This window comes from Thermobia domestica, chromosome 2 (genome assembly GCF_964235325.1).
Source record: "Thermobia domestica chromosome 2, izTheDome1.hap1.1, whole genome shotgun sequence".
Classification (NCBI taxonomy): domain Eukaryota; kingdom Metazoa; phylum Arthropoda; class Insecta; order Zygentoma; family Lepismatidae; genus Thermobia; species Thermobia domestica.
This window is the reverse complement of record NC_137455.1, coordinates 288,924,699-288,950,036: the sequence shown is the minus strand read 5'-3', so window position 1 is coordinate 288,950,036 and position 25,338 is coordinate 288,924,699. Positions and strand designations below refer to the sequence as shown.

At 35.3% G+C, this 25,338-nt stretch overlaps 1 protein-coding gene across 5 annotated transcripts in view; it reads left to right on the top strand.

Annotated features, from left to right (window-relative positions):
* Positions 1 to 303: 303 nt before the first annotated feature.
* LOC145678561 (uncharacterized) overlaps positions 304 to 25,338 on the top strand; it is a 202,569-nt gene continuing 177,534 nt past the window's right edge. For 2 of the 5 annotated variants that reach the window (XM_081748858.1, XM_081748854.1), the window contains exon 1: positions 309 to 1,495. In XM_081748858.1, coding sequence (XP_081604984.1) covers positions 1,387 to 1,495 — 109 coding nt within the window. In that variant the 5' untranslated portion in view covers positions 309 to 1,386. Of the gene's footprint in view, positions 1,496 to 25,338 lie in introns of all 5 variants that reach the window. The other 3 variants (XM_081748860.1, XM_081748855.1, XM_081748857.1) reach the window with 3 other exon arrangements.

The window sequence follows — 25,338 nt, the reverse complement described above, 5'->3', positions numbered from 1 at the left end:
GATATGTATGCATGTTGCATCTACTTCTTTAAGGTCTGCTCAGAAAACGTCTGACAGTGAGTTTTTGACTTCGACTACCCGGCCCGTTCAGTTCGTTTAGAGATGATGCAGGTTGTAACACTGAATCTATTCCATCAAGAGTGATCTGTCGGACTGTATCTGTGTATGTGTGTGTGTGTGTTCATTACTTGAATGTATATGTGTCTGTGAACACTTTATGTGTATGTGTGTGCGTGAGTGAGAGAGAAGGAAATAAGAAAGAGAGAGAGAGAGAAAAAAAGAAGCTTTAGAATTGATCTCAACAAACGGCCTCTGTGTTGCTGCTGTTCTTAGGTTCTTACATCTGACCGCGCTAAACCAAGAGCATGACCTTTCTGGTTTACCATATCCGGAGAATGCTCTTCATGTGATATAGTCTATACATAATATATATTAATGTTTCTAAAGTTTCACGGGGAGAAAAGTCGTTTATTTTCAATAAGGGCGTTGTAGTAGCAGAACGTAGAAACAACACTGATGTTTTATGTGTGTGGAGACATACAGAACGTTCTAGAAAAGCATTATTAACCCTCTTGTCACTTTTATCCAAAAGGATTTCACTTTCTTACATCTAGACGCCGCCAACTTCCTTTCTTATTTTCAAAAGCTAAAATTGTAAGAGTATAGACGCTCATGTATTTTTGAGTACAGAACCCCTTCTTCGCGGGGGCAAAGTGCCAAAACCAGTGAGAGAGGTTTATTTTGTTCAGATTAAAAAGAAACGAGTCGTGTGCACAATTCCTCGAGTAGCAGACGCTAGTGTGTGTAGTTTAGTTAGTGAGTGTATTGTGCGTTACTCGAGTATGAGTGTTTCGCCGGAGGGGTGGTTTCTGATTAGCCCTTCGGTGTTGTTTACAAATCAGTATTCAAAAAGTGCACTCATACAAACAGACAATGTGTCTTCAACTTTGTTTGGACAGTCAAGAAACCTGTACTGGTTTTATGGACTTTTTGTATGTGTTTCTGTGTGGAGATTGTGTAAATTTTAAGTAGGACTTCACAAACTGTGTGTGAAGCTTTTTTTTTTTTTTTTTTTTTTTGTATAGTATGATTGACAAAATGGTTGAAATGTTACTACATTGGCACGTTACTTAGTAAGTGCGTTTTACAAAAGTAGAAGTTTCCACCAGTTATAGTGCGTACAGTTTTTTTAAAGTACAAAGTAAGCAACTGAAATAAGTTTTATAACAATTCAAAAACATTTGATAAACAACAATACTTATTGTTGTATAAAGACTGAATTGATACATTCCATTTTTTGTATAACAGTGTCAAAAACTGTGCGCGTGTGACTGATTTCTTAGTTTTGCATCCTTTTGTTTGTTTGTTAATTATAAACTTACCGTGATGTTAGTTTTGGCATTGTGCGTAATGATGAAAATCATTGAATTCTCGTCCGGTCATCTGATCAGTGTAAAAAAGCCAAGAAGACAACCGCATTCCAGAAGAAGAAAAGGTAAGAAGACAACAATTTATTTATATATTTATTTGCAGTTTTCTAGACGTTGCTGAAAAGGGAAACACTAACATAGGAGGAAGGATTCTTCTTGGCAACGAGATTTTATATATTAAAACTACTATGCCGCAATTCTAGAGGAATCAAAGAAAACTTGACAGAATAGTTGGTTGTAAGATTCGAACTCACGTCTTTTCGATTCCAAGTTAGACCTACTGTTGCAAAAATTCGAATAATGAACTCATCAAATGATAATTATCGGATAATATTCGAAGTTTTCTACTGTTACTCGAATATATAAATATGCGTTTTCGATTTTAGGGTAATGATTCAAACAATATTCGAACAAAAACAACGAATATCAGAATAATTTTAGCCAGAAATAGCTGTTGGGAGAGGTTCAGACTTGGGGGAGGGGTCAAATACTACAAGTACTACTGAACGGGTATTATTCAGTATCTGAAAAGACGAGAAGTAATTGTAAAATACTTCCACCCATATTTTCAAGAAAAAGATGATGGAATTTTTTTTTTTTTTTTTTTTTTTAATATTTGTATAAGAGAAAGAGTATAGCTTTATAAGAGAAAGAGTATAAGATTAAATTTTCATGCTACATCAATCCAGGGACGGATCCAAGAGAAAAATGTCTTATTTTATATATATTACCCTCCGCCCCCCCCCCCTCCAGAAGTCGGTCTTGGATCCGCCCCTGCATCAATCACTTTCCTGTTAAACAAATACAATTTTATTAAGAAAGTGTACAAATATATGTTAAGAAGTTTTTTGGGGGGTCCAGACCCGGTGGACCTTCCCTCCGTGGGCGTGCCCCTGATTTTAACAGTACTAGCCAGAATAGTAACGTTTCGTATACGCTAGCTTAGCTTTGTTATTAACAAATATTATTTAGGAAGAATTAACCTAGATAGAATCCTTATGTTTTCGACGCAAATGTGGTCTGGTATTAGTAGATAATTTACAATCGTATATACAAGTTCAGAGTAAGTAAAATACATTCAGTTTACTTGAATTTCAGTGTACAGAGGTAATTTGCTATCGGTAGCACTTACGAATCTCTGCTACATATTAAAATAAAATAAAACTAAGAAACAATCTAATTTGATCGAAGCAAGAGTTGACGAGTGAATCTGTTTTTCTCCCCCAAAGAAGTGGTTTCCGGCTCTTTGTTTCTTTCCTCTGAACGGTTCCACTCATCTCAATCAATTCTTGGATGATTATCAAGACCATCGATAGCCAGTTTTTTTTTTCTTTTAAATCTTGAATACTCGGTACTATACATAAATAATCATCGAGAAAATATTTCTACTATAGAAGTTAATTAAGCAAGGAAGCGCCTAAACATACAACCATTTATGCATGTATGTTTGGAAGTGTTGCATAACGTAACGAGATCTTTCATAATATTTGATGCTTTCTCGGTGTATCAACACTTTAGCATGTCGATATATGTACAGTACATTTAACCCTTGCAATAGTCGACCGTGCGCGATGAATTTCTGTCATAGCGAGTAATGGAACACTCCTTAGCGAAAGTTTAAACGTTTTGCTCCAACTTTGACGTTTGTAAGGGAAACAATTCCAATAGGAGCCACTGTCTTCACTAAAGTTTCTGGTGTAACTTGTATAACAGACGAGAAATATGCAGTCCTACTATTTCTTATATTCCCCGTTAAAATTCGAGTTCAATGGGCTGGACAAGTAACAGCCAATCAAATTCGAATATGTCGAGAAAGGGTGGCGCTGCCGTAGCTGTTTCTCATAGAGAAAGGAGAAAGTCGGTATCTTATCAGGCCTACCAGCTTTCATTGTATATCGAAAATTTATTATTTGTTTCTTTATCTTTAAAGGCAAAACATTACCAAATCACTTTTCTATTCACACCCTATGCGTGACTTTTTTCAACTATGAAATTTCTTGCGTTGCTGGCAGCCATGTGTACCGGGGAACCGTTCTTCTTTTTCTATGTTGAGAACCTCCCACTAAACCCATCCCATGATTCAAAGGTTTTTTTTTTTTTTTTTTTTTTAAGCTTATTGTTTGAATATTCCTTGTCTCTGATCTCAATAATCTTATCGGTACTTTCCAGGACAATATTATGCTTATAAGATTATTGCCAAATTGGAACATTATATAACGGATGTTGTCCCGTAGTATTAATTTATTAAAAGTGTATTCTGTCGAGGAATTTGAAGCTTAAAATATACAAAACGATAATCATGCCTGTTGTTCTGTATGGTTGTAAAACATGGTCGCTTACTCGGATTGAAGAACATAGATTGAAGGTATTTGAGAACAAGATCCTGATATGAATATTCGGACCCAAGAGGAACGGGAATGGGGAATGGCGGAAACTTCATAACGAGGAACTACATAATTTATACGGTTTACCCAACATTGTTAGGGTCACCAAGCCTAGGAGGCTCAGGTGGGCAAGTCATGTAGCCACGACGGAAGAAAGTAGAAACGTTTTCAAAATCTTCACTGGAAGGCCAACAGGAAAACGACCATTAGGAAGACCTAGGCGCAGATGGGAGGACAACATTAAGATGGATCTCGCAGAAATAGGAATACAAAGTAGAAACTGGATCCAATTGGCTAAGAATAGAAGTCAGCGGAGAGCTTTTGTGAACGTGGTGGCACTGAACCTCCTGGTTCCATAGGCCATAGAGTTAGTATTTCAGATAGATCCAAAAGGCTATTTACGCCATTTTACACTGGATTTTCTCTACACTTTCAACTACCATTTTGAATTTTCATGAATTGCTTAAAGACAATAAAGAATTTCTCATCCTTCAGGAAAAATAAGCCAGGTAATATCCAGAAAAGAATATCAAAAGAACTCGTAATTTCTGCTTCCAGATCTCTTCTTATAGGCCGGAAATCTTAATTTCTGCATAATATGAAAGGAATGAAAACACGAACGTTTATTTATTTCGGAAAAAAAGAAGCAAAAGCCTAATTACAGTTTTCGATCATTGTATTATAATACTTTAAAATACACATATAATTACATAATAAATCTATAGTAAAATACATGTTTTTACTTTAAAATACATATAGTTCGATATACAGCTCATTTGTTTAGATAAAATTTTGTCTATAGCTAAAAATTGTTTACTCCAGGTGCCCTTATGACATCTTATTATACAATAAACAGATATTGCTGACATCCAATGCATTAGTGCTTTGCGCTGGGAGATGGAATATGCCATTATGGGGTCTCTTTGCTCTATGTGAGACGTGAAATTTGATTTCTGATAAATATTCTGAATCTATTGCATTATGAATTATTTCATGTAAGAAAGATAAAATAAAATGAGTTCTCCTGCTTTCAAGTGATTGTGATGAATTTTTGCTTCGAAGATCTTCGTAGGCTACTTCTCAAATTTTGGATATATATATTTCTGTTTCTTCATATGTTAAAAAGTGCACAAATTTATTTTGAATTTTATTTACAACTCCACATTATTGCTGGAGATATATATTCTCGTAGCATTTTGTACGTTTCAAAAAACCTCACATTGTTATTTATTTTATATATATATATATAAACATAAGGGACAGTGATTGATCACTCTTAATATTAACAATGAAAGACTGGTGAGATAAAAAAAAAAAAAGAAAAAGTCGGTCAATACATAGGTATTATTTTAGTATTCGATTTAGGCGAAAATATTAATTTTTCTTCTCCACTTGCCAGGTATATTCGTTTGGTTCCTTGTTTCATTACAGGTGAAGTAGGATCTAAATAAAGTGTGTTAAAACTAGAAATGAATTTACCGATTACGGAAAAAATCATTCTTCATTCATTTTACTTAATCTTTATTTTAATTATCTACCAGCAGTGTACACAGAGGGCTTTGGGGGTACGTGCTGGAAACTCGAAAATGGTACGTGCTGGAAAATTTTGCGTTACGAATTTGGATTCAGCGCATCGGAATTAAAGCTTGTGACAAACACCTTGGCATTTCAGCTAAACGAATAAAACGCATGCTCTGACGCTATGTTGCCAAGTGGTAAAGGGGTGTGGCTATGGTTGGCTAAGCAGACGAACTACAGCGCAATCAGGTGACAGGAATAGACTGAAGTGAATGTGTACAAAATAAACGTGGCAATACCGCGGGCCTCTCATTTGCTAGCAGCATTTAAAGGGAACATGGAGCGCCGCCTTCAAATGCCAAGATGTTTGTCACGCCGTTTAGTAAAGAAAACATATTGGCACCGCAGTTACAAAATGGCTGTCACATAGTGCAATTTACCTGTGCGTCAGTGTAGACTTTGCCAAAAATTGAGGAGCTTTTCCTCGCTTCGACCACAATCTTTTTCATACATTGTTTTCATAAGTTATACAGGGTGGCCCAAAAGTACGTATACACCCCTGCATTGATCAAGTATAACATTCTAGCTTATAGGCTTACGTACTTCGGCTGTTCCGAGTTTAAGGTATAAGTAAAAAGACATTAAGAACAAATAATAAAGGAACTAAGTCTACCTGATGGATATTTTTTTTAATGATATAAAAAGCAATGAGTTGAAAAGTACGGGACTGTATACCTACTTTTGGACCACAATGTACTTTTTTCATCACTTGTGATCAACCCATTCTGAAATGGTTCGAGCACATTTTAGTAGAGATTCGGAAGTAGAAATTCCATCGAGTAAACGTTTTTAAGTCAGATCATGTGGCACCCAAACGTCTAGTTTCTTATTGCAGCCATCTTTTTTCAAATGATTTAACACAGTTTCGTGAGCAGATGGATGTTTAGGTCATCAATGAAGTCATAACTGTCTACATCTCAGTCTTGGTCGACTTTCGCCAGAATATCATCCAATTTTGCTGTGATTGGTTCCCTATTGCGAGAAGCATATTGGAAATCAAAATTTTCAGAACGAAAGCGATGGAACCATCTTTTGGCTTTGCTTTTGATAACGTATCTTGCCCGTAAATAGCACAAATTTCTTCACAGGCCTGCGCAGCACTTGCGCCTTTATCGAAATAAAATTGTAAAATGTAACACAGGTTTGGGAAAAGTTCTCTCATCTTCATGGCTCAATACTTAGTCTGATTATTAAAAAAATGAACATCTTTTGCGCATTTACAAGCTTCAAATATCAGCTGTCAAATGAAGCCAGATATGACCCGCTGTGACTCATATACCTTGAGATTTGGGACACTAACGCCATGTCGTGCGCAAAAGGCTCACTACTTTTAGGCTATGTTATATAGAAAAATAAACAGTTGTAAAAATTTGCTCTCTGTCTTTGTCTCTCTCTCGCTCTCTGTAAGGTGGAAAGAAAAAGAGTGGGGATTGCAATCGTTAAAATAAAGCACCATTTCTCAAAATTCTGCTATTCACGAGAAGAGGGGTAATTTCTATTCTCTCTATATATATTGGAACACATTTAGCACTTGGGCCGATAATCACTTCACTTTGATTGAAATGCATATTCTAACTATGAAAGGGGTTTAATTTTTCGCAAAGAATAATGCCATAAAAGTATTCTTGCCGTGCGAAGAACGGAAACAACGCTGAAATATGAGGTTCGAGGCATTAGACCGAGCAAATTTTAGGGTCTGGGGAAGAAAGGCCCCCAGCTAGCCGAATACTAGTTTATGTATGTTCCTTCATGTATTACTACAGAAAAGAAATGTAAACATTCCTCTATGTTGGTCAGGATCGTCACCGAACTGCCGCAAGACGACTAAATTGCTAGATGCCAAGCAAATGATGTTTTCTTGTAGCTGCAGGCCCTACTAATAATGCTTACCTTTAAGTACATGATTTTCTTCAGCTCTATTACATTTATGATTCATACATGTCTCCTCTTGAGACATTTTTTCCATTAAACTCTTGTGATATTGTAGCATTTACAAAATAAATAAATAAATAAATAAAATGAAAAGTGGGGAAGGAAAACGTAGTGAAGACCCTCGAAAACGTATTAAGACCTTTCTTTTAATAGTTTTAGTGAATTATATAGTTTTAGTGTTATAGAGATCAAACGCAAATTTTAGATTCTCTTATAATGGGTAAGCAATGTAAGGCTCAAGTTTGTCTTACATTTCCTCCATAAAATAGGGGGAAAAAAAGAAAATAAAAGTTTTAATCTCCTTGGAACACCGAAATGATTCTTCGTTACCAATTCTCGTTAGTGAAGTAATGGGCAGAGATAAAATCTCATTCCTCGTTGATTAGCTGTCGATTTCTCAAACTTTCTGGAGATAAACAACTCCAGAGAGTAAAATCGATAAGAAATTCCCTTCGTCTATCCACCCACATTGTCCCTTGTCTTCTCCCTCCCTCTCTCTTCTGCACGCAATGCTCTGATAAGTGACGTCATTGAGTGAGTCACTCACCCTGCCTGGGTTTACGCCAGATTCTGTCTGTCGCTGTTCCCTGGTTTTCTTGAAGGAGCTCACTCTGCACTGCAGCTGCCCAAATAGTTTGTTAGGTTTCGTTCCACCAAACACCTCATCCCATCGAAATTCTATCTTCTCTTTCTCTGCTACTGCTCGTGCGTGACATAGTACTAAACCACTTGTAAATAAGTAGCTTTATCTCCTTTGTATATCGTGCAGTGGCGTAGGAAACGGGAATGTGGACCTTCCTTCAAAGAAATTGTTTAGTATTTTAACTGTTACTCCATAACAGGGAAAAGGAACTGGTCAGTGTACTACTGCTGTATTGGGCTAGTAGCCTTACCCAGTACTCTGCTTGGCAAATTGCTAGAACCTACTTTCAGGCGTAATATTCATACCTATGTGTAATCAAGTGGGGGAAGGGGGATGGTGCCACATATGGAAAAACTGTGTTATCCATAGATGGAAATAAACAACTTGAATCTTCTTAGACCCATACATAGTCAAAATATTGATGATTAGTCGAAGGGGGCACCATGACTCAGTGGTAGAGCGTTTACCTCTGTGGCATTCCTGGTTCGATCCGGGCCAAGTAAGTTTGTAGTGAACAAGCCTCCCACTTTCTTATTCCACCAATTCTACCATCATCATTCACTTGCTTTAATCATCGTCTCACTTAACCTAAAGAGCATAATTGTATGACATTAAACTAAGATTTCATCTTTATTTGAAGATTCGTCCAAATTCGAAGCAATAGTAAAGGATGCCTTTTGTATCCTACTTTACAAATAACCTGCGTCGCATTTCTATTATCGATCATTGTTTGAAATTAAAACATGGACATGCATAAAAAATTGAATTATTTCAAAACCATGGAATATACATGTATATTGCCATGAAATCAAATAAAATAATAGAAAGTTTATGAATTCCTATAATTAACTGTCAAGATGCGTGTAAAAATTTTTAACATTTTCGAATTCGTTGCAAAGATTATGAGAGACTCTGCAGTCAAATCTATCATTCGATATTCATGTCAACAGAGTAATTGGTGAGGCTTTTAGGAATCTTGGCTTTGTGATGAGATTAGGAGGTGATTTTTCTAATACTAATGCTCTCAAAACATTATACACTGCCTATGTATAGTCTAAGGTGGAATATGCAGCGATAATATGGGGTTCTAATAGTAAGAAATATATAAATAAAATCGAAAACATTCAAAATAAATTTGTGTGCTTTTTGACATATAAAGAAACAGGTATATCCAAAATTTGAGAACTACGAAGGTCTTCGAAACAAATATTGAATACAATCTCTTGAAAGCAGAAGAAGTCATTTCATATTATCTTTCTTACATAAAATAATTCATGGTGCAATAGATTCAGAATATTTGTTATCAGAAATCAAAATTCGCGTTCCACATAGAGCAACGAGACCCCATAATGACATATTCCATCTTTCAGCGCAAAGGACTAATGCATTAGATGTATTGCCTGTCAGAAAAATGTGTATATTGTATAATAAGATGTCACAAGAACACCCAGATATAGATATTTTTAGTTACAAACAAAATTTCCATTTTAGATAAATTTGTTGTATCTTGTATATCGTGCTATCTGTATTTTAACGTATATTTTGCTTTCATATTATTATTTTATTATATGTGTATTTTAGAGTGTATTACGATAGAATTGAGGTCATATTATTATTATGTTACTATATGTGTATTTTGAAGTGTATTAAATACACTTTACAATAAGGGAAAACTGTAATTAGGCATTTGCCTGTTGTTTTTCCGAAATAAATAAGTAAATAAAAGATAAATGTATAAAGAAGCTTGTAAGTATTTATGCAGTACGGAATATAAAAATAATTCAACACATGCATTTGATTTATACTTTCTTACGGCGAAATAGAAAGAGATTTTATGAATTCCTTAGAAAACGGGAACGACTCACGATGCGAATACCCTATATCAGGGGCGCACCCACGGGGTCCGGACATTCCCCAAAACTTCGTAACTAGACTAACATTTGTACACTTTCTTAAGTACCTTGTTTAATAGAGAAATGATTTTTGTAGTCTAAAGATTTGATTTTTCATCTCATCTGTAGAAATACTCTTCTTTTCCTTATAAAAATATTCTACTGTAGTTTTGTCAGACTTTCTGAGAATACAGGAGACAGTAATTAACAAATACTTATCGTCTTTTCGGGTGCTGAATCCCTAAGACAAAACTTTGGACCCCCTCCGAACAAAAAATTCTGGTTGCATGCCTTCCCTAAACCTTCAAACATCTTTTTGTATTTTTTTAAAAAATGTAATATTTTGCTTATATCAGTGCCGTAGTAAGATTTTACTTCAGTGATGTTGACACTTTTAGGCTAGTTTTAGACGGAAGCATTTATCGTAGCACTCCTCATAGTAGATGTGCTGCCAAAAATCTCGTATAATATTCTATTACATCAAAAGTACACTGTGCTTTTACACGGTAGCATTTTGATAAGCATCTTGTCGTGACGTAACAAACAAATCACTGGAGAAAAGCGAAATTATGGCTCCGAAATTAAAGCGTTAGTTAGCTAAAGCTATAGTGGTTGAAACAACATTTCTCGCCGGATATATTAAAAAACGAAAACTACAAGTATGTGGGCAAAGAGTATCGCTACTCCAACTCATTTTTCTTTACTACAATTCAATTTCCCACACAAAACAAAGAGCATGAGTATTTGGCACAAAATCTTTCGTTTCCTTTTAACAAACCACGGCACTGCAATCAAACCAGAAATGCTGGGAAATATGTTACGAAATAGAGCAGGTTCTATCGACAAGAAATGCCATAGGATATGCCATGGCATGGGAAATGCTATAGCATTTGCTACTTTACACGGTAGGATATCCATGTTATGATTTTTGCTACGAGAAATGTTACGATAAATGATTCCGCCTAAAACTAGCCTTACAACCAGCGTAGTATGTCCGTCACTTTTAGGGGAGAAGAGACTAGGGGTTCAAGTCCCGATTGACGCCTTACTAAGGAGGCGAAATTAGACCAATCTGATGTTTTCGTTAAAATCGCGATTCTTTAGTATTCTTCTGCCAATTATGGGGGGATATGCGCAATAAATGGATCTCTCCTATAAAGGGCTGGATTCATTACTTCCAGATAAATGATCCGAGACATTTTTTCTTCTCTTAGCATGAATAAAGATTTACTATAGGTTAATCCTTGGGCATTTTCCTTTTTTATCTTCCCATAAAGGTTATTAGAACTTTTTTATATTGTTTTTGGCGTGTTCTGAAACTTTGTTTAAATCCGATGCATCTAGAACAATCTCAGTACATAGCTTAGACAGAGGTACTTTGGGGACTCGTTTTATTTATTTTCTGTTTGTTCAGCTATACTATTCTTCCTGGGTGCACACAGATGTTAAATGAGCCGCTTTTACTATGTTGATTCAAGTTCGGTTCTCGGGATGTTTTCTTTAAACTAGGAATGGTGATTAGTGATTGGGGAACGAACTTGGAGTTGGCACTAGGCACAAGTATGAAAACGGCTATGTCCGTCTGTCTGTCTTTGATAAGTATCAGAGCAAAACCAGTCAGAGATAACGAGAACTTGTCTTATGGAATTGATTCAACGCCGTAAGAATTGATTCCATAACCACTCTATTCAAACCGAAAATGGTATAAATATACCATTTCTGGTTATAGTGTTGATTGTCAGAGCAAAAACGATAGAAGCGAGAAAGCAGCTTTCCTACAATCGATTTAGCGTCTCAAAGAATACATTCTGTCTCTACCCTTTATCTCTCCAGAAAAACCGGAAGTGGTAGAAATTCGCTACAACTACTGGTTTCAATATTTGATTTTCCATAGAGCAAAAAGTATCAGAAACAGTGAGAAATGATCTTTTTGAAAAAATTAAATGAAATGAAATCTCTAAGTTTTATGTCCCAAATTATGCCGGTTACACTAAAGAAGATGGTGATGATGAGAAATGAATTGATGGAATGGAGGAAGTGGAAGGAAACGAAAGAACCCCGAGGAAACCCCCACACACGGTGTTTGTCCACCACAAAGTCTACTTGGCGCGAGCTGGGATCGAACCAGGGGCCCCAAGCACCAGAGGTGAACGCTCTACCACTGAGCCACCGCGGCAATGGTCTTCTTGAGTTGGATTCAGCATCCCAAGAATAAGTTTCATCTCGATCTTTATCCCTCGGTTCAAACCGGAAGTGGTGGAAATGTACGATTCCGGTTCAATACTAATCACCATAGGAGGAAAACGGTAATTGATAGCGACAATGAATTGAGTACCACGTGGATAGAATCCATCTCCGACTGTATTCCTCTGTTGTAACCGGAAGTGGTAGAAAAACAATAAAAGATAACAAGAAATAGCTTTCTGAAATGGATTCAGCGTCCCAAGAACAAGTTTTCCACTGAAACCGGAAGTAGTATAAACTAGTACAACTTCCAATTTCAGTATCGGTTCCTTTATAGCAATAATCGCCAAACCGTCGATCGCAAACCACTAGTAGCTCAGCGGGACATTTTCGGTAGATCGCGTTAACGCTCCGGTTCAGGTTCAGGTTCAGGTTCAGGTTCAAGGTATTTTCCTTCCTTCTCTCCGGTTGGCTAACCTTGATCAGTGTTGCCAATTTTTTTTGGTAAAAGTCTCTAAATCTAGGGGAATCGACTTCCAGAAGAAAACTTGTTGATAGCAAAAAAGAAAAAAAAAGTTCCATCCTACTCATTAAAGTTAATAAGTCTGATAAAAAAAAGTCTATTATTATATTTTATCAGTTTCTTTTTGTTACAGACAGTTTAATTAAAATTGATTTCATATTTACTAGAAAGGTATGTTTATAGGCTATAAACAAATTTAAGATTTTTTTTTTTTTTAAGTTGGTCGTTCTATTGGTTGGTAGCTCACAGTAGGATCTGAAAACGATACGGCAGCTCAGAAGCTTCATAAGTTTGGCGACCACTGCTCTATAGTAATAATCAGTGATTTATTTGTGGATTTTGTAGAAGGGGGGAATACTTATGCAAGATTATGTTCTGTATAAAAGAACAACTTTAAAGTGGAGTTGGGACAACGTTATTTTTAAACCTACCTACTTTGAAATTATGGTACTAGTTTGATAGGAGACCCCCAAGTTCTTCATTTTTTAAACTTTTTAAAAAACAATTCTATAATGAATACGGATAGGTACGTTAGATAAGATTTGGTTCGATTGCATGCGTTAGTTACCTTACTACTTTTTGTCCTACTGCTGAGGACAAGTGTAGAGCATCCGGTAAAAGCCCTGTAGTTGCATTGCAATCTGCACACCTTGTCATAACAAGTGTCACACTCCTACGTAAAACGATTTTGCTATGACAAGTAATTCTTTAGTCTGTTCCAATTTGGTCCTTATTCCAATTTGGACCAAATTCCGCGCCCGAACAATAAATACATCAAAAGGTAAGAGTTTACTTTGGGCAGAACAGTGATAGGTGCACATATACTTGAGCCTAATTTTATTAAATAGAAGGGAAAGACGCTACTAAATGTCATTCCTCATTACCATAAATAAGTTTTAGTGCCATTTTGCTCCTTGTACTTAATAAAATTAGATTCAGGGGTGTGTGCACCTATCAATGTTCTGCTGAAAGTAAACTTTTGGCCAACAAAATATGCTGGCATTAAAATGGATCCAGAATTGAACAAAGACAGGGTTAAGCTGAAGCATGATTTACGGCATGTTATCTAACACTGTTTTTAGAAATTAACAATACTTTCACACCGTGCCTCACTTTAGAATAGTGTAGCAATACGAGGTTGTTTTACATCGGATACCGTCTTTTTTCCCAGTTGGTTTGTTGGTAGTAGCATGATGTTATGATGTCCATTTTTTATCCAGCTGATGGCATACTTTTCTGTATTGAACGAGATAATATCTGGTCCATTAACGTTTATGAAAAGAATAAATTCGAGAGTTTTTACAGATAAATGGTTTCTAGCATCAGTATGCTGGAAGTTTAAGCTGGAAAAGCCTCTCTCACACTCTGCACAAGAAACTGAAAGAACACTGATTTTCATGTTAAGATTTTGTAGATTTGGACCAATATTAGGTTTCATCTTATGCTCTCGGAATTCCTGCAGAATTTTGGCTGAATCATTAGAGGAAAATTTTAATTCTTTTATTTTATTTTATTTATTTATTTATTTTTTTTATTTTATTTTCGAAATTTGCATTACTTCTTTGTCCCCGTTTAACTTTCTTGCAGGCAATTCTTCTCGCCAATTGGATTGTAGCAAAATCTCGGCCCCACTGAATGTTTCGAGCGTATGTTATCTGCTATATCCTTGCAATCTTATTTTCTGGTACTTCACAAGAGAATTGTCTAAGGGTTTTGCCAGTGAGACTCCACAAAACTGACCAGTTTCTTCAAACTGACGTAATTGTTCCATGGACATGCCGCCTTTTTCTTTCAACGTTTTCAGAACATTTCCAGTTTTTCAATTTTGCTTATTACCTGTACAAGGAATGCAGACCTTTCTTGTAGAAACAGGCTAAGGATATGTTGAGGTTCCAGCGCATCTCGGATCATGGATATTTCATAAACAAAATCCCACTTAGTGAGTTTTACGTACAGATCTGAAAATATTGTACGCTGCTGAAAGCTTCTCTGCAAATTTGTAAAGCTCCTCGAAAGTGTTCCACTAGCGCAAAGTAGCACTTCCGCAATGCTTCTACTGAAGAGTATGAAGAGCCTAACCACCGTACATCAAAAACTTTAGTAATATTATATAACCGAATACTTAGTTCTCCTGATATTAATTCGATTTCTCTCCTGTTCTTCGGGGACATTGAGTAAACACCCCCTTGCTGGAGTAAAGAAACAGCACCATTTATTTCGCCTTGCATGTTATTTGCGCCATCAATGCAAACTACTATAAGTCTTTCCCGTAATATCATTTTGGAAAGATTCATACTTTCACATATTTTAACTATGGAATCACAAACCTCTCTGCCTGTTGTTACCTATAACTCAAATAAACCTAAAAATATATTGCTACACACCTGATTAACTACAGTCCGAATATACACAATGAGAACAGATTTATGAGACACAGTGGAGGATTCATCCATCATTAGCGCGAAGGGTTCATCGGAATTCGCAAGATACTGGGTCATTTTTCATTCATTTCTCTAGCTACAAAGTCAATAATATTTGAACACGTAACATTAGAGTAGAGAACTTGCTCGAGGTTCATTCCATTTATTTCTTACTATTTAATAAGATGCACGGTAAACGACAGACGATTTTGGGCAATAACATAGGCAGTTCTAAATATCACAGTTGTCTTTTTAACACGAATTTCATTCACAATTAACACGAAAGCCTCTTAGTTTGTGTACCGGAATTACTTGCCTTTTAATCGCCAGGAGCTTTTCCTTTATTAAAATATACTCTAATATCCATTTACTTATGTTCTTTTCAAGGTGCTTGTCAACGAAGAAACTACAATTCACAACTGCAGTGACTGCTCACTGATAACTGAAAATGTATTATTATTATTATTGTGCTACTCAGATGAAGTATGATAATCAGTGGTATCAGTTACAAGATTTTTTTTCGGGAAACAATTCTATAAACAAGACCAGCATAGCTCGCAACAATAAATATACTTAAGAAAAAGTAAAGAATTGTTACTAAAATATGGAGTTGAATTTCTGTACTTTAAAACAGATTGTATAGCCTAAGAAAGGTGTAAAATATCTTCCCAGGCAGGGAAGATTGAATTAAACCTAGAGACACGGAAACCAAAACTCAGAAGGGGGAAAATTCCCAGGCTTCCCTGGCTACAAATAAATCCCTGGTAATAATTGTGAAAGTTAATGAGAAACTGTTTTTGACATTGATTCCATCCGAAACAGGTTCCGTCTCAGAGCTTCTCCCTCTATTGAACCGGAAATAATAGACCTACTACTTCCAGCTTCAGTATTGAATCTGCGTAGTATCACAATGTGAGACGAAACTACCTTTTTTTTTTCAGTCGATTTTTCAAGCAGCCTGAACAGAGCTATCAATCGTGGAATCGTTACATAATTGTGCCTAACTTTTCAATTTGCTTCGCGTCAAAAGTACACTTGCACTATTTTGAAAAAAGCAATGACGCGAAGATGTATGGTCCTAAAATTGACTTTTCAATAGATTTAAATCTTCCTTAGGTTCGCGATTTTGATTGATGTTTCGCCCATTCCTTTCATTAGTCAATGCTAAACTCCCTTATTCGTTTCCATTATTCATTATTCCGGACTAATGGCTTTAGAAGCTGAATTTCATTAATAAATAAATCAATAAGACCACCGTGCCTTGTCTGTAGTAGAACCCTTAGGTTAAACATAAGTTTCTCAAGTTTGATCCCAGGTGACAGCAATGTTGGTTTTAATTAATGAATCTCAATGTATACGTTGTACAATTTTCTATGAGATTAATTTTCTCATATTTAATCATCCCATCATTTATATGTGTAAAGATCAGTGCAAATGCAAACAGCGCCGGATTTAGGGAAGGGTGCAAAGGTGCACGTGCATCCCCGTTGTTGTAAATGTATACAAGGTCTGTATGATAAGTAATGAGACTCGCCGCGCCGCGGCGCGCGTGTCGCTGGAGCGGGTTTGTCGGTGATGGAGGATGTAGGGGGGGTCCGAGCAAAGCAACGCACCGCGCGTCAGTTGGCTCCGAGCCTTAGTGGAGCGCGGACAAGCCTTGGACAAAGCCCTTGTGAACATTCTTGTCACGGCGGAAAATCAACAAACATGGAGGGTTCCATCGAACAGCGTTATGCGATCAAATTTTGCGTTCGCCTGGGGAAAACGGCTACTCAGACGCTTTCTCTCATCACGGAGGCCTACAAAGAGGAAGCCCTATCCAAAGCCCAGGTGTTTCGTTGGCACAGTGCGTTCCGGAACGGCCGGGAAAGCGTTGAGGATCTGGAGAGGGCTGGACGCCCGACAACAGTGACTACGGACGAAACTGTGGCAAAAGTGAGGGATCTCCTGAACTCAGACCGTCGATTATCGTTGAGATTGTTTGCTGATGAACTCGATATGAACCACACAACAGTGCACAAGATTGTGACGGAACAATTGGGAATGAGAAAAATCTGTGCGAAACTGGTGCCGCGAGTGTTGACTGACGAACAAAAGCAACGACGTGTTGATTGTTGTCAGGAACTGTTGAACCTCATGAACAGTGACCCTAACTTTGAAGATGACGTCATAACAGGTGACGAGTCGTGGGTGTTCCAGTACGACCCTGAAACGAAACGTCAAAGCGCGGAGTGGCACACTCCTGCGTCCCCGCGCCCCAAGAAGGCCAGAATGTCGAAGTCAAAGGTGAAAACAATGTTGATTGTTTTTTTTGACAATGTGGGGGTGGTCCACAAGGAGTTTGTACCCCAAGGACAAGCCGTCAACGCCGCCTTCTACAAACAAGTCCTTGAGAGACTGCACAGGAGCGTCAAGCGGAAAAGACCGGCGATCGCTAGCCGGTGGAAGTTGCATCACGACAATGCCCCTGCCCACACCGCCTTCTTAGTGACCTCCTTTTTGACCCGGATTGGGGTGGAAGTCCTTCCACAACCACCCTACAGCCCAGATGTGAGCCCGGCCGACTTCTTCCTCTTCCCGAAGCTGAAGCCACGCTTGAAAGGAACCCGTTTTGCAGACGTCACAGCCATCCAAGCAGCCGTGACCACATTTCTAAAGGACATGCCGGCTGCTGACTTCCAGGGGGCGTTTGCAGCGTGGAAACATCGATTGCAGAAGTGCATCGACGCAAGAGGAGAGTACTTCGAAAGCTTTTAAGTCCCTGTACAGATCAGATCAATAAAACAATGTTTCCAGACCTGGTCTCATTACTTATCATACAAACCCTGTACTATTTAAAATGAGAAGCTAGCAGTGGAAATAGCAACACATTCCGAAACTTTCTGCCATCATGTTTCCGTTTGGGGCTTAAAAGAAAGCACAGCTTTGCAAAAGCAATGGTTGAAGTTGATTTTCAGAAGGTTGAAGGAAAAGGATTCACCAAGCAAAACAATATAACATATGTCAAATAGGAAAGAAAACTGAAGCCAGAAGGAGAGAACATTTTTTCCTACATACCATTTTCGACCCTCTTTAAAATACTTCCCTCCGTTCTATGCATCAGTGTTTTCAGAGGGCAAAGAATATTGTCACATGTCACGTTGAAGAGTTTCAGTATGATTGGTTATTTTGGTAGTTATTGGTGCACCCTCTCCCTCAGACAATCCTGGATCCAGCCCTGGATGCAAATATGTATTTTTAGTTTCTATTTTATGGTGAATAAAATTGCGAATATTCGTGAAAACACAAGAATTTTCGTTATCATTCTTCTAAATACTATTAATTATTGACGTCATGTATTGATTAAATTATCCTTTTGGGCCAGATCAAAATTGTTTTGTTGGATTTTCTATGCTTTCGAAACCCTATAATAATTATGAAGTGCTAATGTGATTTTATGCGAATTCGTTTCAAATAGCTTATTCTTCTTTCTCAGAGATCTTACATCTTCCACTTCACCTTTCAGTTTTGAATCTCTTATGAATAATGAGATTTTTGTAAATAATATCGTTGTATTCTGAAATTATTTGACATATATGGTATTACTAGGGGTCATAGATTTTCATATTTTTGAAATGGAACACTATATAAAAAATTCCAATAAAAGACGGGATACACCATATGAAAATTACTACTAAAAACGAAACGCCATATAAAAGTTTATACTAAAAACAGGGCAACACATGAAAATTTTCACTAAAAACGGGACACTATGAAAAGTTCCACTATAAACGAGACACCATATGAAAATCTCCACTAAAAACAGGATTATGAAAATTTTCATAAAAACGGGATACCCTATGAAAACTTCCACTAAAAAAACGGTACACCATATAAAACTTTTCACTAAAAAACGGAACAGCATGTGAAATCTTTCAGTAAAAAAGGGACACCATATGAAAATTTGCACTAAAAATGGAACCACATGAAAATTTCCACTAAAAATGGGACACCACATGAAAATTTCCACTAAACGGGACTCCATATGAACATTTACACTAAAAATGAGACACCATATGAAAATTTACACTAACAAGTGGGACACCATATAAAAATTTCCACTAAAAACTGGGACACAATAAGAAAATTTACAGTATAGTCGTAGTTATGCAGTTAGTTTTTCATGAAATATCAGAATTAATTAAATAATAGGTCAGCACTCACCATAAGAGAATACAGAGGCTAGATTATTCCTAGTAGTTTGACTGTTAAATGATTAATGAAAGTGGGATTTTTAAATATCCCGCAAATGATATTAACTTATATTTTGAAGATAAACAAGATATTTAAACTTTTGAACAATTTCAGGACAACATATCGAAATCCAAAATGTCTGGTAGTCCTAGAATTTTATCTTATTGTATTTAGTGTAGTTAATCTACAATAGGAAGAGATTGTATTAAAGTTTTGCTTGAATTTTATTAACATTATACAAAACTATAAAGCCATGTTAGAAACTACTTTTGAAACCACAATTGTAACAGAACAAAGAAATTGTATATGTGATTATCTCATAATCTGCGGATTGTGGATGCGGATGCGATATTTTATACCCGCGCAGTCCTTAAATTTGATTACAATCCATTTATGTTTCTCATTGTCCACATGAAAACTACTTGAGGAAACTAAAGAAATTCTTAATAATATTACGAGAATGGTACTTGAAAATAGTGCCAAACTCTTTCACAATTTCGTTGTTTTAAGCTTTCACGACAAGAGTTCAACATTGCACTAACAAACGTCATTGATCACATATAAATATCAGTTCTACGTTTTCAACTTTGATACTGACTCTGAGGAGGCTAACAATAGGACCAGCGAAAAGATCATTGGTTAAATATCTAAAATACACGACATTTATCTCCTGAAACCCAGAGAAAGCAGTCCCTCATATTTGTTATACGTCTGCGATAAATTATTTGCTAAAGATACACTATAGCGATATATGTTGAAAGCTGCCTATCATGGTACATTTAAAACAAAATATAATGAAATTATTTTACAAATACTAAATTCTATTGGCTTACAGCAAGATAATCTTTCTGTATAATAATATAATGAAATGTAAATATACGTATTTTCTTGTTACATCGTTTTCTGTTTTATTAACTAAACTATTTACGTAATTTTATATTGAATGTACAGTAGATAAGGGTTATTTTATTCCCTTTAATTTAGAACACAAACATGTATGCCTTCCAACATCATCAAACGTTGCATACATTGTTTATTCAGAGTTGTAAAATGTGACAATAAATAATATTGAATTAATCTTCTTGGTATTCAACGGTTATAGTGTGTTTGCCATTTTTGTTTATGTGTTCTATTTTTGGACGTTTATAAACCATAACGACTGGGTGTGGAGATGATCTGAGCTAAGGATTTGATACTGCTGGGGATGTTCAAGTGCGTATGAATGTAGGATGTAATGCGAACCGACGTCATTAATTGATTTTCCCGACACAGTCCAAGTCCATAAACTCGAGTTAGCGTTGAGTGATAAAACTTAAAGGAGAAGAATTAGGGCTTGCTTCGTCAATAACCAAATACTGTATAACGTGTTTTTAGATGTTTGTCTTCTAAACTTGGATAACGATGTGTTATTTATTAAACTCAATTGATAGCCATCTACAAGACATTTCATTAAATTTTGTTTCTAATTTAAGTTAAAATAATGTTATTCTTTATCTTACAATATTTTTCTTCTTCTTTAACAAGTATGTTCACAATTACTTCTTAGATCTTCTTTTGTGGTGAGTAAAGCTCTAAAATACCAAAGTGTGAATAAAGTAAATAGGTTTTGAACTAAATAACGTGCGTTTATAATTTGGATTCTTAAACCGTTAAGAAAAGAAGTTTTTTAAAAAGCAAGTTGATTATCACAAAGTATGCTACAAGTAATTGCGGAGCTTATTTTCGAAAAGGAATAATTCAATTTTTTTTTTTTCTAATTTGATCTTTAACACTTTTGGAGTCTGTGGGATGAACTCTGTCGGATTACGCGATAGAGTTTATGCAAACGGGGAGTTTTTGGAAGAAATCACAATATCTAAAAAAAAAAAAAAAAAAAAAAAAAAAAGGAATATATCCACCTCGTCCATTCACTTCTACTATAAAATTAGCAATTGAGGAGTTTGGTGTAATAAGTGCGTAAGCGAGTTTACGCCCTTTTTGCATTAAACGCATTTGTGGCTTTTCCCATGCTTGTTTAGCCTCCTGGTAACATTTCAATTCAATATCGGAATAAAATGCTACACATTACATTGTTTTATGTAAGAAAAAAACACTACCTAAATTTTCAACATTGTTTTTCTTTAACTGCATGTTTCAGACTTACGCCCGTATTGCATCAAACTTTTCAATTGTGAAGCATTTCATCCTAAAGATTAAGAAACCATTAAAGCTCAATTAAAAAAAAAAAAAAAAAAATCTGAGATAGACATGTTCTCTTTTATAAACAATTTTCTCAATTGTAGACTATATGAAGGAAACAAATATGATTTGCATTAATCTACTTGTGTTTTTAAACATCTCTTTTAAGAACATTTCGTCACTTGCAATATTTATATCTACTTCTGCTTTTATAGGAGGTAATACTTAGTTATATTAAGTGAAACAACGTGCATAAAAGGGGTTCAAATGTTAAGGTTTATTATACTGGAGCTATTTAGGTCTTGACACTGTTGCTACACACAGAAACGCTTCATCAGTATTCATATTTAAGCGTGAATCGATCTTCGCATTCGTACCAGTACCATACAATTATTTAAAACGGTTCACTGCATAGAGACATGTATAGCACATTAGCTATTCAGATAAATTCATTGAAACGGAAGGAATTTGTATATATATATATATATATATATATATATATATATATATATATATATATATATATATATACGTATATATGACAGAGAATGAATCATGGTCCAAGTGAGACTTGCATTAATCACATTTTGGTTCGATACATTACAAATGTAAAAATTAAGTTTTAAAAAAATGAAAAATGCTGGTAGCGCATCTAATATATCACTTTACAGTACTCCCATATTGTTTATTAAAAGTAAACAAAACTTGAACTATCTTTGAATAACAAGTAATACACTACCTTAGTCAAAATAGTTATGCTTCAATTTGTTTTCTTAAATCCGGTAACCACCTCTACCAAATCTCACGTACTGCCCAAGAAATGAAACGAGACCAATGTCTTCCAATAGAAATAAAAATAATTTTCGAGACGAGACTGCACTTTGAAGACATCTATTCCAGACGAGAAAGATTCAAATTTTGTCTCTTGGACAACACTAATGTGGTTAACAATTCTCCGCAGCCCGACAGATATGGTAGTCTAACGGTGCACTGAGAAAGGCTTACACAATTTTAAAGTCAATCAACTTTTGGACATTCTGTGTGAGTGGTCAGATACAATGCGAGGAAGACAATTTAATCATATTATGTAATTACAGTTAGAATGTAAACAAAGCTCTTGGGTATTGGTAACAACAGAGAACTACAGGCCAAATTAAAGGAAATAGATAGACGTTGATTTAATTGTATTCCAGGGGCCTTTGCTGCTCGTCGTTGTTTTAGTAGTTTATCAGATTTGAACATTTCCGTCAGGACAAAGCTTTCCTTTGAGGATATTTGTTAGCTGTTTACTAAGTCGTCGATATAATTAAATTAATCGAAAAACGAAGTCCTTCTGGGAATTCACTTTCAGTGCACTCTATATGATATGCTACATTGATTTCCGAGTAGTGAATACAGGATACAAAGGAATCTTCAAAGTGTTGTTTGTTGTATCTGATAGAGTTTGCAAGTTATAAAGGAAATTACGATTACGAAATGCACACTTTAGTTTTCACATGGTCTTTTCTTTAAAAGTTATGGAGCTATGTTTCATTTTTTAACTCAGATTTTGTTACTACATAATTAGTTGATGTAGAGGCAGAAAACTTCATTGTTATTCTACTTTCTAAGTTCAGTTTGAGGTAGAGTTGTCAAAACATGCGAATTCGGCTTTCGGGCTGAATCGGAATAAAGTACGTAAGATATAATAATTATTTTTTAACAATGTTATATTGTGACACAGAAGTTCAGCTTTCCTGCATATTACATTGTCTTTCACAGAAAATATTAAGCACGGAGGAACAAATTGGAAAGACATTGAACAAATTGTAATATGCAGGAAAACTGAACTTCTGTGTCACAATATAACATTGTTAAGAATTAATTATTATATCCTAGGTACTTTATCCCGTTTTAAAATAATTAAAATGTATAAGACTTAGCTTGAATCCTTTTCCATTAATCAGCTATTTTTCTTAATCTTGGTTTGAGCGTAAAGGATGAAAATAGAGCCAAGAAATGCCACGTTCTTTGAATGGCCTCCAGAAAAACAGATTCATTTGTTACCCGCGAGGAGTGAAGGAAAAGAGAAATTCAGAAACCCAGAATTAAACAAATGGATGGCAGCCAAAAATTGAAAAAAAAAAAAAAAAAAAAAAATCATCAACTCAAGATTTCCATCGGAATGTTTTCATCATTAATTTGTTGCGAAACATTGGAAACAGGCGCTAGTAAAGAAAATATTGGAAACAGGTGCTATTAAAGGAAATATTGGAAACAGGCGCGGCCTGATGTAATAATACAAGCGCCCAAACGTAATTGGATTTGAATTGGCAATCAAATATTATTCGTTTAAAGACGATTTCTTGTAAATAGAAGGAATTTGTTGTACTGTACATTGTTTGATTGAATAATTGGTAGTTTTCTTCATATGATTCGTCGGTCAAAAAATATTTTACTGCATGCATAATAATGATAACTCCTGTGTCATGTTCCCTCATTGCTAAAAAGGGAACCCTAAACTACAATGAAACTAGTTATATCATTTGAAATCCCCTATACTAAGTAAGATGAGTTTATCAAACCTGTTTCACTTTATATAAAGTCCTCAATTCGTCCGTAAGGGTCTTTACTAAGCATATATATATATATATATATATATATATATATATATATATATATATATATATATATATATATATATATATATCATTTTAATGAATTAATTCGACTGTATGGTACAGAGACTTGTTCATTACGGAAGTTAGAGAAGAAATATTTGGAGAGCTTCGAAATGTGGTGTTTCAGTAAGATGGAGAAGATAAAAATGGATAGAGAGAGTAATAAATGAAGATGTTTTAAAACGGATAGAATAGAAGAGGAACTTTTAGCCAGCAACCTTCGTAGGAAGGCCAATTGGATTGGACACATCTTGCGAAGAAATTGCCTTCTTCATACCATCGTAGAGGAAAAGACGGAAGGAAAGCGAGGAATAATAATAAGAATACAACTGATTCATTATTTGAAAAATAGAGGAAATATTCAGAGTTAAAAGAGGAAGCTGAAGATCGAAAAACGTGAAACAAACATTTCCAGCCCCAACCTAAAATAATAATAATAAAAATAAACAAAATCATTAGTCCCAGGACTTGCCAAATAATAATAATAATAATAATAATAATAATAATAATAATAATAATAATAATAATAATAATAATAATAATAATAATAATATAAAACTTAAAGTCAATGAAAAATATAAAATATGTACAAAGTAAGCCAGAGACAGTACTTACGAAACGCTCTTATATTAACTAATGATTGTTTTCCAAGACCTTCGTATAGTGTATAAATTTGGATTACCAGCAATTCCGACGTCATAAACTGCGCACCCAAATTTCTGGGCTAGACCTATAAGAACATCTTTGGAAATAGTTATTTTGTTTAGTATCATTTAGTAGAAAATATTTGGTTTACTTTCTACATTTTTTTTATATCCTACGTTGTATTTAACGTTATTCGCTAAAATTAAAAAAAAAAAGAAAGAAACAGGGGTGAGCTTAGTGAAGAGACTTAAGTGAGTTTACCCAAAATTGAAACCTTCATTATGATTAAAGCACTTTCTCGCTCCCCATAACGAGAGTTTCAAAATAGAATTATACATATTTCTAGACATCCTTACTCAAAGTGTTCCTAAATGCGGTTTCTCTTTTCTTATTCAGTGTCTTAGATTATGTGTTTCTTAAAGATCGAGCATTTATACGCAATCTTGGCATCAAGTCGCTCTTTCGCACCCCGTAGCGTAGATTTACACCATTTATAAAAATTATAAAAATCTTTCACTATTACAACCTTTACTCTTACTATATATATATATATATATATATATATATATATATAGGGTGGCACAAAAGTAGGTATACAACCCTGCATTGATCAAGTATAACATTCTAGCTTATAGT